General features: G+C 45.7%; 1 protein-coding gene across 6 annotated transcripts in view; it reads left to right on the top strand.

The window, feature by feature from the left end:
* The window catches only part of LOC310723076 (autism susceptibility gene 2 protein-like), an 11,914-nt gene extending 804 nt beyond the window's left edge, over window positions 1–11,110 (top strand). The window contains exons 2-10 of one of the 6 annotated variants that reach the window (XM_083570903.1): window positions 239–334; window positions 696–767; window positions 3,751–3,780; window positions 3,912–3,983; window positions 5,464–5,596; window positions 6,774–6,851; window positions 7,581–7,664; window positions 8,612–8,846; window positions 8,990–11,110. In XM_083570903.1, coding sequence (XP_083427029.1) covers window positions 239–334; window positions 696–767; window positions 3,751–3,780; window positions 3,912–3,983; window positions 5,464–5,596; window positions 6,774–6,851; window positions 7,581–7,664; window positions 8,612–8,846; window positions 8,990–10,106 — 1,917 coding nt within the window. In that variant the 3' untranslated portion in view covers window positions 10,107–11,110. Of the gene's footprint in view, window positions 1–238; window positions 335–695; window positions 768–3,750; window positions 3,781–3,911; window positions 3,984–5,463; window positions 5,597–6,773; window positions 6,858–7,580; window positions 7,665–8,611; window positions 8,847–8,989 lie in introns of all 6 variants that reach the window. The other 5 variants (XM_083570901.1, XM_083570904.1, XM_083570902.1 and 2 more) reach the window with 5 other exon arrangements.
* Window positions 11,111–12,500: the final 1,390 nt, after the last annotated feature.

Genomic DNA, 12,500 nt, shown 5'->3' with positions numbered 1-12,500 from the left:
AATTCATTTCTTCCACAGATGTGATAACGATATAAAGGATAAATAATAAATAATGATACATTTTTATGAGGCACAGATTTTGTGGCGACTCTAAACTTTCTGTAATATAAAATAAAATGATGATGTAGATGTAATATTTATAAATATCATGTTTATTTATTTTTATGAGCAAACCATTTTGTTGCGGTGGTCAAAGACGTGGTTGTGTTTTAATGCTTTGTGTGTTTGTGTTGTGTAGTTTTTTTCCTCGTATCCTCCAGCGATGCCGGGAATGCCTCCTCTCCTCCCTCACCCTGGTCCCTTCAGCTCCCTACAGGGAGCCTTTCAACCAAAGGTCATTATCATTCTATCTATCTATCTATCTATCTATCTATCTATCTATCTATCTATCTATCTATCTATCTATCTATCTATCTATCTATCTTTCTATCTATCTATCTATCTATCTATCTATCTATCTATCTATCTATCTATCTATTTATCTACATTATGTAGTTTTATTTTCTTTTTATTTCCCTCTTTTTCTTTATAATATAATTGTTAATTTAATTATTATAAATTATTTTATGGGTTGAATCTTTTTAATTTATTTTCATTTTTACATGTAAAATCACTAATTGTGTTGGTTCTGAATGTTTCTGTAATTCACATGTAGACATTTTAACATTTTTATAGTGTATTATTGTTTTTTTCAGGCCTCAAACCCCATCGATATCGCAGCAAGACCAGGAGCAGTTCCTCACACTCTCCTACAGAAAGATCCACGGGTCAGAAGATCACAACACACCATACTGCCCTCAGCCAATAAACACACCGTACTGCCCTCAGCCAATCACAACACACCATACTGCCCTCAGCCAATCACAACACACCATACTGCCCTCAGCCAATCACAACACACCATACTGCCCTCAGCCAATCACAACACACCATACTGCCCTCAGCCAATCAACACACAATACTGCCCTCAGCCAATCACAACACACCATACTGCCCTCAGCCAATCCACACACAATACTGCCCTCAGCCAATCACAACACACCATACTGCCCTCAGCCAATCACAACACACCATACTGCCCTCAGCCAATCACAACACACCATACTGCCCTCAGCCAATCAACACACAATACTGCCCTCAGCCAATCACAACACACCATACTGCCCTCAGCCAATCACAACACACCATACTGCCCTCAGCCAATCAACACACAATACTGCCCTCAGCCAATCACAACACACCATACTGCCCTCAGCCAATCAACACACAATACTGCCCTCAGCCAATCACAACACACCATACTGCCCTCAGCCAATCAACACACCATACTGCCCTCAGCCAATCAACACACAATACTGCCCTCAGCCAATCACAACACACCATACTGCCCTCAGCCAATCACAACACACCATACTGCCCTCAGCCAATCAACACACCATACTGCCCTCAGCCAATCACAACACACCATACTGCCCTCAGCCAATCAACACACCATACTGCCCTCAGCCAATCACAACACACAATACTGCCCTCAGCCAATCACAACACACCATACTGCCCTCAGCCAATCAACACACCATACTGCCCTCAGCTAATCACAACACACCATACTGCCCTCAGCCAATCAACACACCATACTGCCCTCAGCCAATCACAACACACAATACTGCCCTCAGCCAATCAACACACCATACTGCCCTCAGCCAATCAACACACCATACTGCCCTCAGCTAATCACAACACACCATACTGCCCTTAGCCAATCAACACACCATACTGCCCTCAGCTAATCACAACACACCATACTGCCCTCAGCCAATCAACACACCATACTGCCCTCAGCTAATCACAACACACCATACTGCCCTCAGCCAATCAACACACCATACTGCCCTCAGCCAATCAACACACAATACTGCCCTCAGCCAATCACAACACACCATACTGCCCTCAGCCAATCACAACACACCATACTGCCCTCAGCCAATCACAACACACAATACTGCCCTCAGCCAATCACAACACACCATACTGCCCTCAGCCAATCAACACACCGTACTGCCCTCAGCCAATCACAACACACCATACTGCCCTCAGCCAATCAACACACCATACTGCCCTCAGCCAATCACAACACACCATACTGCCCTCAGCCAATCACAACACACCATACTGCCCTCAGCCAATCACAACACACAATACTGCCCTCAGCCAATCAACACACCATACTGCCCTCAGCCAATCAACACACCATACTGCCCTCAGCCAATCACAACACACAATACTGCCCTCAGCCAATCACAACACACCATACTGCCCTCAGCCAATCACAACACACCATACTGCCCTCAGCCAATCACAACACACAATACTGCCCTCAGCCAATCACAACACACAATACTGCCCTCAGCCAATCAACACACCATACTGCCCTCAGCCAATCACAACACACCATACTGCCCTCAGCCAATCACAACACACCATACTGCCCTCAGCCAATCACAACACACCATACTGCCCTCAGCCAATCACAACACACCATACTGCCCTCAGCCAATCACAACACACAATACTGCCCTCAGCCAATCACAACACACAATACTGCCCTCAGCCAATCAACACACCATACTGCCCTCAGCCAATCACAACACACCATACTGCCCTCAGCCAATCACAACACACCATACTGCCCTCAGTCAATCACAACACACCATACTGCCCTCAGCCAATCACAACACACAATACTGCCCTCAGCCAACCAACACACCATACTGCCCTCAGCCAATCACAACACACTATACTGCCCTCAGCCAATCACAACACACCATACTGCCCTCAGCCAATCACAACACACAATACTGCCCTCAGCCAATCACAACACACCATACTGCCCTCAGCCAATCAACACACCATACTGCCCTCAGTCAATCACAACACACCATACTGCCCTCAGTCAATCACAACACACCATACTGCCCTCAGCCAATCACAACACACTATACTGCCCTCAGTCAATCACAACACACCATACTGCCCTCAGCCAATCAACACACCATACTGCCCTCAGCCAATCAACACACCATACTGCCCTCAGCCAATCACAACACACAATACTGCCCTCAGCCAATCACAACACACCATACTGCCCTCAGCCAATCAACACACCGTACTGCCCTCAGCCAATCACAACACACCATACTGCCCTCAGCCAATCAACACACCATACTGCCCTCAGCCAATCAACACACCATACTGCCCTCAGCCAATCAACACACCATACTGCCCTCAGCCAATCACAACACACCATACTGCCCTCAGCCAATCACAACACACCATACTGCCCTCAGCCAATCACAACACACCATACTGCCCTCAGCTAATCTCAACACACCATACTGCCCTCAGCCAATCACAACACACCATCCTGCCCTCAGCCAATCACAACACACCATACTGCCCTCAGCCAATCACAACACACCATACTGCCCTCAGCCAATCACAACACACCATACTGCCCTCAGCCAATCACAACACACCATACTGCCCTCAGCCAATCACAACACACAATACTGCCCTCAGCCAATCACAACACACCATACTGCCCTCAGCCAATCACAACACACAATACTGCCCTCAGCCAATCAACACACTATACTGCCCTCAGCCAATCACAACACACTGTACTGCCCTCAGCCAATCACAACACACTGTACTGATATTTTTGATTGACAGTTGTTTTTTTCCCTGCAGTTAACTGATCCATTCAGGACTTCAGTGAGAGTGAGTGATATATTACATTAATGATGTATAAAATATCATTAATATAAAGCTGTAAATTTAATGTATCCACATAAACACTGCAGTATGTAATGAAGATTTATAACACTGTTATTAATGGCTGTGTTTTAAAGAAGCCGGGGAAATGGTGTGCAGTTCATGTACAGATAGCTTGGCAGATCTACCATCATCAACAGAAGATTAAGGTAAACAAACAAACAAATAACATCTGTTTACAAGTAAACAAGTCTCTATTAAATATAGACACAGGTTCTTCAATTAACACAATAACCACACCCACCACTGATTATAACACAATAACCACACCCACCAATGATAATAACACAATAACCACACCCACCACTGATTATAACACAAAAACCCCACCCACCACTGATTATAACACAATAACCCCACCCACCACTGATTATAACACAATAACCACACCCACCACTGATTATAACACAATAACCCCACCCACCACTGATTATAACACAATAACCACACCCACCACTGATTATAACACAATAACCCCACCGACCACTGATTATAACACAATAACCACACCCACCAATGATTATAACACAATAACCACACCCACCACTGATTATAACACAATATCCACACCCACCACTGATTATAACACAATAACCACACCCACCACTGATTATAACACAATAACCCCACCCACCACTGATTATAACACAATAACCACACCCACCACTGATTATAACACAATAACCACACCCACCACTGATTATAACACAATAACCCCACCCACCACTGATTATAACACAATAACCACACCCACCACTGATTATAACACAATAACCCCACCCACCACTGATTATAACACAATAACCCCACCCACCACTGATTATAACACAATAACCACACCCACCACTGATTATAACACAATAACCCCACCCACCACTGATTATAACACAATAACCCCACCCACCACTGATTATAACACAATAACCACACCCACCACTGATTATAACACAATAACCACACCCACCAATGAATATAACACAATAACCACACCCACCACTGATTATAACACAATAACCCCACCCACCACTGATTATAACACAATAACCCCACCCACCACTGATTATAACACAATAACCACACCCACCACTGATTATAACACAATAACCACACCCACCAATGAATATAACACAATAACCACACCCACCACTGATTATAACACAATAACCACACCCACCAATGAATATAACACAATAACCCCACCCACCACTGATTATAACACAATAACCCCACCCACCACTGATTATAACACAATAACCCCACCCACCACTGATTATAACACAATAACCCCACCCACCACTGATTATAACACAATAACCACACCCACCACTGATTATAACACAATAACCACACCCACCAATGAATATAACACAATAACCACACCCACCACTGATTATAACACAATAACCACACCCACCAATGAATATAACACAATAACCCCACCCACCACTGATTATAACACAATAACCCCACCCACCACTGATTATAACACAATAACCACACCCACCAGAGTGATTTGAGATGTGGAGGATTATGACATCACAGTATTGTGGGAAACGTAGGTGAGATGATCACTTGATGTGTTGGAGAACAGCTGAAGTAATTGAGTTATTTTTCTTTATGGTGGTGCAGCAGATGCATTTGGATCCTCATAAACTGGATATAACGGGAAAACTGGATTTGTTCAGCAGACCTCCAGCTCCGGGTGTGTTCCCAGGCTTCCCCTATCCTCACGACCTCGCCAGACCTCTCTTCCAATCTACAGGTGTGTGTTTCTTTCAGACAGGAAGCTGTATTAAGTCCTCTAACACCACACTGCTGCTGAGTTCTGCACTGTGATTGGTCGGTTCTGACTGTAGTACAGGGTTAGATTAATGCACTCCTTTTGATAAGAGTCAGAGGGTGGGGTCAGAGGGTGGGGTTAGAGGGTGGGGTCGGAAGGCAGGGTGAGTCTGGGGTACAGGACAGGGTTAGCTGTCCCCCTACAGGTTTTTCCTGTGATCTATAAATGATGTTTCTGTGAGAGAGAAAGAGCGAGAGAGAGAGAGAGAGAGAGAGAGAGAGAGAGAGAGAGAGAGAGAGAGAGAGAGAGAGAGAGAGAAGGAGGAGGTTTGGGAAAATCTACTCAGTGTTCTGGAACGATACGATAATATTGTGTGCTGTGAGATGAGCATCGCTTCATATCTGTCGAGGCTTTGACCTTGTTTATATTCATCCCTTCATCGCGTATTATTCACATCGCCGTCATCTTTCCTCTCTAATAAATCTAAATCAGCTGTCTGGCCGTTGTGAATATAAACGTCTCCACCTGAGCTAATTGACGGCAGGTCCTTGATTGAAGGTCGCCGGGAATCCGAGTGGCCTTTAGCACGCGATTATCCGCTGTTGTGTCCCAAAACAAGGCTGTAATTGGCTCTTTCATTAATGAATCATGCAGATGAGTCGCAGTGCAGATGAGGCCCCGCCCCTTCCTCCTTTATTCTAATGAAACGCCTCATCTCCTCAACTCCACAAAGTCAGACGGTCGAATCGACGCTCGTGTCTTTCCCACTGACGAGTGTCACAAACGTGTCATTACTGAGTCATCACATCTCGCTTCTTAAACACAAACACAACGCTGCTTATTAAACTTCACATCTTTCATTCAGGACGGCTAGCTCTGAGTTACCATAGCAACCGTTTCCAGAGATTGAGTACCTTCAGTCTGAATGTAATCAGAATTCATTTGTAGGATGACGAGATAAAGGCATCTCGCATTCCTATAGTGAGTTATAAAGGCTGGTGTTGTGGGAGGAGACAATGGGGGGGAGGGGGGCTGCAGAAGAGAGAGTTTTGTGTGAATGTGTGTCCATTTAAAACTAAATTTAATATGTTTATTATACTGCTGTTGATTGGTTGATTGGTCTGTTTTTGCTAACGATGCTTTCACTTTCATCCAATAGGATCAGGGCATCCAGCAACCTCACCGTATAGCCACGCCCCTCATCACAGCAGCTTCCTGCCTCCCACCCATCTGGCAGGTAAGCGTAAGTAAACCCACTTTATTACATAATTTTTTCTGCTGTCTCTCCATCTGTCTGTCTCTCTGTCTGTCTGTCTCTCCATCTGTCTGTCTCTCTGTCTGTCTGTCTCTCCATCTGTCCATCTGTCTGTCTGTTTGTCCATCTGTCTTTCTCTCCATATGTCTCTCTGTCTAACTGCCTGTCTGTCTGCAGTGTGTGTGTGTGTGTGTGTGTGTGTGTGTGTGTGTGTGTGTGTGTGTGTGTGTGTGTGTGTGTGTTGGGGGGGGGGGGGGTCCATAGAGACACGCCCCCTTGAGTCTGATCTAATTTAGGTTTATAAACAGTTTAAGCTCAGGGGAAATAAAGACACACTGATGAAGCTGTAGATGGAAAACACAGAAATAAACTGGGAAACACACACACACACACACACACACACACACACACATGCTCAAAGTCACACACAAATACATATACACATTCATATACAAAGAAATACACGGCTCACATAAACACATAAACAAAGACACACTCACTGACACACACATACATATCCGCATAGGTACAAGCACGCACACACACACACACACACACACACACACACACACACACACTGTTTAGAAGAATTGGGTAATGTCCACTAGACTGTCAGTACAGAGTTTAGTGCAGATCTTTTCTGTCTGTCTGTCTGTCTGTCTGTCTGTCTGTCATCTCTAATCTGTTTTTTTGTTCTTCTTGTCTCTGCAGATGCTTTCAGTCGCTCCAGTTCTTTTGGAAATCTCGGCAACCTGTCAGCTAACGCCTTCGGGGGGCTAGGAAACCCTGCCCTGGGTAAGAGAGAGAGACAGAGAGAGAGACAGAGAGAGAGACAGAGAGAGGGACAGAGAGAGAGACAGAGAGAGAGAGAGACAGAGAGAGAGAGAGAGAAACACAGAAGACAGAGAGATAGACCTACATGTCTCATGTCCCATCCTACATGTTCCTTTTTGATAATCCATTCTTCATAATCCACTTTAATTTTCATCATCTCTCTTTCTCTCTCTCTCTCTCTCTCTCTCTCTCTCTCTCTCTCTCTTCATTTTGTACATTCTTTTCTACCCTTTTCACGTTATTTACATTTTATTTTCGTCAGACAGCCCTGTCAGAATAAAGCAGTGAAGCAAGGAATGAAACATGAGAGAGATGGAGATATCAGGAGAAACAGGAGGAGAGAAAGAGGAGGAGAGAGAAATAGGAGAAGAGAGAGACAGACAGGAGAAAAGAGAGAGAGAGATGTGTCTGGAGTTGATGAGGGGTGAGACACACACACATAAGTTATAAGGCCTGTCTAAGTTTCATGAATATGATGAAAACTTCTTCATTGTTATCGTTTAAAGGCCTTTGGTTTCGAAATCCAGTCATCGTTGTGCGAATGTCGTGTTTCACTCGAAGGAAACTCCTGAGGAAAACATTAGACTTCCAAAACTCCACTGTGATCAAATTCAGCACCACTGTTACACTCTCAATAACTGATCTTCTGTCTCAGAGAGTTTTTCCTTCCTGCTCATTTATAGGCCTCTGGTTTGTTTTGAAGTTTTGAGCACTTTAAACATCTGTACAGTATCACTGAGGTGCTGCTGATCACCTGCTGATCGATTCTTCGTCTGCTGATCATCTTTCCGTTTTGTGAGCAAAACGCCACGGAGCATCAGTGAACTAAAAACAAATCTTTACAGCATCTGGATCAGGATTTATTCCAGCTGTTCTTATGAAGTGGTGTCTTTCTGTCTCTCTCTCAGGCTCCAACAGTGTGTTCGGACCCAAAGACAGCCCGGCGCTGCCCGGGTTTAGCAGCCCGAGCCAGGACTCGTGGAACCGACTGCACAGAACTCCACCCTCATTTCCTCAGTGGCCCAAAGTTAGTGACGGAGAGAGAAGCAGCTCAGCTAACAGCCACGAACGAGAGAAAGAGAGGGAGAAAGAGAGAGAGAGGGAGAAACGAGACTCGTCTATCGGGAAGGAAGACAAAGACCGGTCAGTGTTCGTCATATTTGTATCAGTTCACGACTAACACACTGTTCATTCTGTTATTGATGTCAACTCCTCAGCAACCCAAGTCCTCTCAGCCAATCAGAACCTGTTTTTGTAATTGTTTGTTTTTTGTTGTTGTTTTTCAGGGACAGTCGCCACTCGAATCGTTCCTCTCCTGCATCGGCTCCTGTCGGCTACCAGATCAGCAACTTGATCCGCTGCAGCAGTGGTGGAGGAAATGACATGGGTCGAAACCATGGTGACCGTCCCCGCGGCGACCACGAGAGGGAGGCGGTGGTGCTATCCGAGGTGCGAGCAAAGGACCGCAGTCGTTCTCCGACTAAAGAGTGCAGCGAACGTAGCGCCTCAACCTCGTCCGTCGACTCGTGCAAGCCCCTCCTCCGCTCACCGTCTCCGTTCTCCAAGAACAAATCTGAGCCGCTGGGAATCGTGCTCTCCGACAGGAAGCTGTGCTCGCCGGGAGCGCCGATCCACAAGCTCAAAAATGACACCACCAAGATCAAAGAGGAGCGAAAGGAACAGGACCAGGAACAGGAAGAGCTGGTGCTGGTATCTGAGCCTCCTCCACCTCAAAACCCAAATCCAAGCCAGGCTCCGCCTCTTCCTCCTCATCACCAGGCTCCGCCTCCAACAATCCCGCACTCTCTGCCATTTATGCACCAGATGGGCGGGCTGAACATCCTCGACCGCGCTCGACTGGCTCCGTTTGTGGGCGTCGGCCATTTTGCGGCAACAGCGAATCGGGATCGTTTCCCTCACCCTGCCTTCTCGTGGGACCCGCTTCGGGAGGCGTATCGGAATTTTGACCTCCAGCGGAGAATGGATTTCCAGATCCGAGCCGAGACAGGGAACCGATTCCCAGGGATCTACGAGGCGGATCGGAACTACCGGGAGCGGGAACCGCACGAGTACTCGCACCAAGATCACTTGATGGAAGTGCGCAGGGAACAGGAGCGGATCAGGCAGCAGGCGGAAGAACGAGAGCGACTGCACCTGCGTGACGAATTGGAACGCGCCCGACTTCACCAGCTGCATCAGTCTCCGATGGAGGGGCACTTGCCTCACATGCCCCCCTTTTTGCCTCATCTAGGGGCAATGCCATACCGCCCTCCCCCGACCGCAGCCCTCAGCGCCCCTCCTCCTCTCGTGCCCTCGGTCCGACCCAATTCTCCGAGACGGACTACGCAAGACACGAGGGAATTTTCCCCGTCGCGTAATCCTAAAGAGGTGGAGGCACGATAACATGGTGGAAAGAATTTGTTTGATGTGCACTTATTATGTATCATTTGTACAAAAGAAAGAATTTGTACCTCGGATTATAAAGCACATGATTCTGCTTGTATTTTATACGGACATGGACGAGGGTGAGGACGAACACGGGGACAAGTCACCAGGAATTTGATATTAACGTTAATATATTCATCTAATGGCCTTTTTATTTTTTCCCACGTGATGAAGTGAACGAGTTTGTACTTCTTTTCCTATTTGTGTTTTTTTTTTCGTGTACAGATCATGTTATTTTTTACAAATTAGCACCGGATCCCGCGGCGTCCCCGTCCCCGTCCCCGTCCCCGTGCCCGTTCGGATTCCTGCAGGAGAACACTCTCAGCTGTGAGGGAAACGCCGAGTGTGGACGATGTTCCCGAAGCAGTTCTCTCTGTTTGTTGCCTGTTTTTGCTTTGCAGACGTTTACTGAATGATTCCTGTTGGATTTCTGTAAGTTATTGTACAGATCCTGTTGACCTTCGAACTAAAGTTGGCATTGTAAATTTATTTGACTTTTTAAATGTTTCTTAAAAAAAGGGTGCAGTCAAAATCCATGTAAACACATCTGTCCAATCAGAGGGCGGAGGGGGCGTGGTCACGGGGATGGGGGGGTAGGGGCGAGCTGCCATCTATGCAAAGAGGAAGCAGAAGTCTCTGATTGGACGATTTTCCGAAGCAGAGTATTAATAGACGGTGTCCAGAAGGATCACGCGTATTCTCCTACCGAGAGCCGAACCAAACAAACCTCCAACCTCCTCACTGGAACTCCACTGAGCTTTACACGTGAACACGTGAACACTGAGCGAGTGACGGAGTGAACGCTGGCCTGAGGGACTGTCTCTGTCGACCTTGTGGTGTTGTGCAGTTGTTCTTTTCTTAGAATCTTGTATACAGAACAAGTAGAGTTTTAGGCGTGAAAAAAAATTTGAACTTTCATGGTTTAAAAATGTACGGAATAAAGGTCGGACCTTATATCTGCATCACACGTGTGTGGGGTCTTTCTTTCTTTCTTTCTTTCTTTCTATTTTTCTTTCTTTCTTTCTTTTATTAATTCATGTATATATAGTGACTGAATGATTGTTTATTTTATTTATTTATCCCAGTGTACGCATATACAGTACGTGTGTGGAACAAAGTATGTGATTGTGTTTGTGAGTGTGTGTGTGTTTATAGATGTGTGTGTGTTTATTGGTGTGTGTATGTGTGTGTGTGAGTGTGTGTGTGTGTGTTTGTAGGTGTGTGTATGTGTGTTTATAGGTGTGTGTGTGTGTGTGTGTGTGTGTGTGTGTGTGTGTGTGTGTGTGTGTGTGTGTGTTGGTGTGTTTATGTGTGTTTATAGGTGTGTGTGTGTGTGTGTGTGTGTGTGTGTGTGTGTGTGTGTGTGTGTGTGTGTGTGTGTGTTTATAGGTGTGTGTGATGTGTGTATGTGTTTATAGGTGTGTGTGTGTGTGTGTGTGTGTGTGTGTGTGTGTAGCAGAGGTGGCAAAAGTCCACACATCCTTCACTCAGTAGAAGTGCAGATGCTGAGGTTTTTAAAGATTCTGGTGAAAGCTGAAGTTCTGACTGCACTTTTAAGTAAAGAAGTTTGAGCTCCGACATGTTCTTCAGTAAAAACTAGTGATTATTATTCTACCTGTTTTAGTGTCACACTGGAAACTGAACCTCACGTCATATTAATATATTAATATAAAAGAATTGTAAATGTTGTTCTCTGATGAATGTATCCAGGCTGAAGATCCACCATGTAGAACACAAGCAGAGTAAAGATGATGATGATCAGTCTTCAGCAAGCTAGCATCGTCGCTAGTGTATTAGCTAATCAGGCAGCACATTCTGCCACAGCTAGCATGTAGGAATATAAATCAATACTCCATAAAAGTGCGTGGATAAGGGAGAAGTATTACGGTTGCCATGGAAACAGAGCTTCATTTCCTTAGCGTGTGTAGCTGAAGCACGGTGGTGTTTGAAGCTAGTTGTGTGTGGCTAGCTCACCGTGGCTGTCAGAAGCTCGTCACTCAGGGCCGTGTTTAAAAAGAGAAAGTTGTGCTGCTGTAAAATGTGAGGAGACGCGGCGGGTCAATGGGACACGCGGTTGCTAAGTAGTGCGCACTCCAGGCAGGATAAAGATCATCGATTGTGAGCGCGAGCGGCGTTCAGAGTGTTTGTGTTGCAGGTTATCGCTTTCGACTGGCCGTATTGACCCGCGCTCTGAACTCATTACAGAGGGATTCATCTCCAAACAGACGACAGACCAAGAGAGAGAGAACGAGTGATGACACAGGGCTTCTGTCTCTCCACTCGTCCGCTTGGCTAACGATCCGAAAAGGTCTTCCAGAAATTAGCCTCCCTGCTTCACTATTGACCTGCACA

This window comes from Silurus aristotelis (assembly GCF_946808225.1).
Source record: "Silurus aristotelis genome assembly, contig: scaffold_207, whole genome shotgun sequence".
In the NCBI taxonomy this organism is placed as follows: domain Eukaryota; kingdom Metazoa; phylum Chordata; class Actinopteri; order Siluriformes; family Siluridae; genus Silurus; species Silurus aristotelis.
The sequence above is the reverse complement of the archived record's forward strand: the minus strand, read 5'-3'. Positions and strand labels throughout refer to the sequence as shown.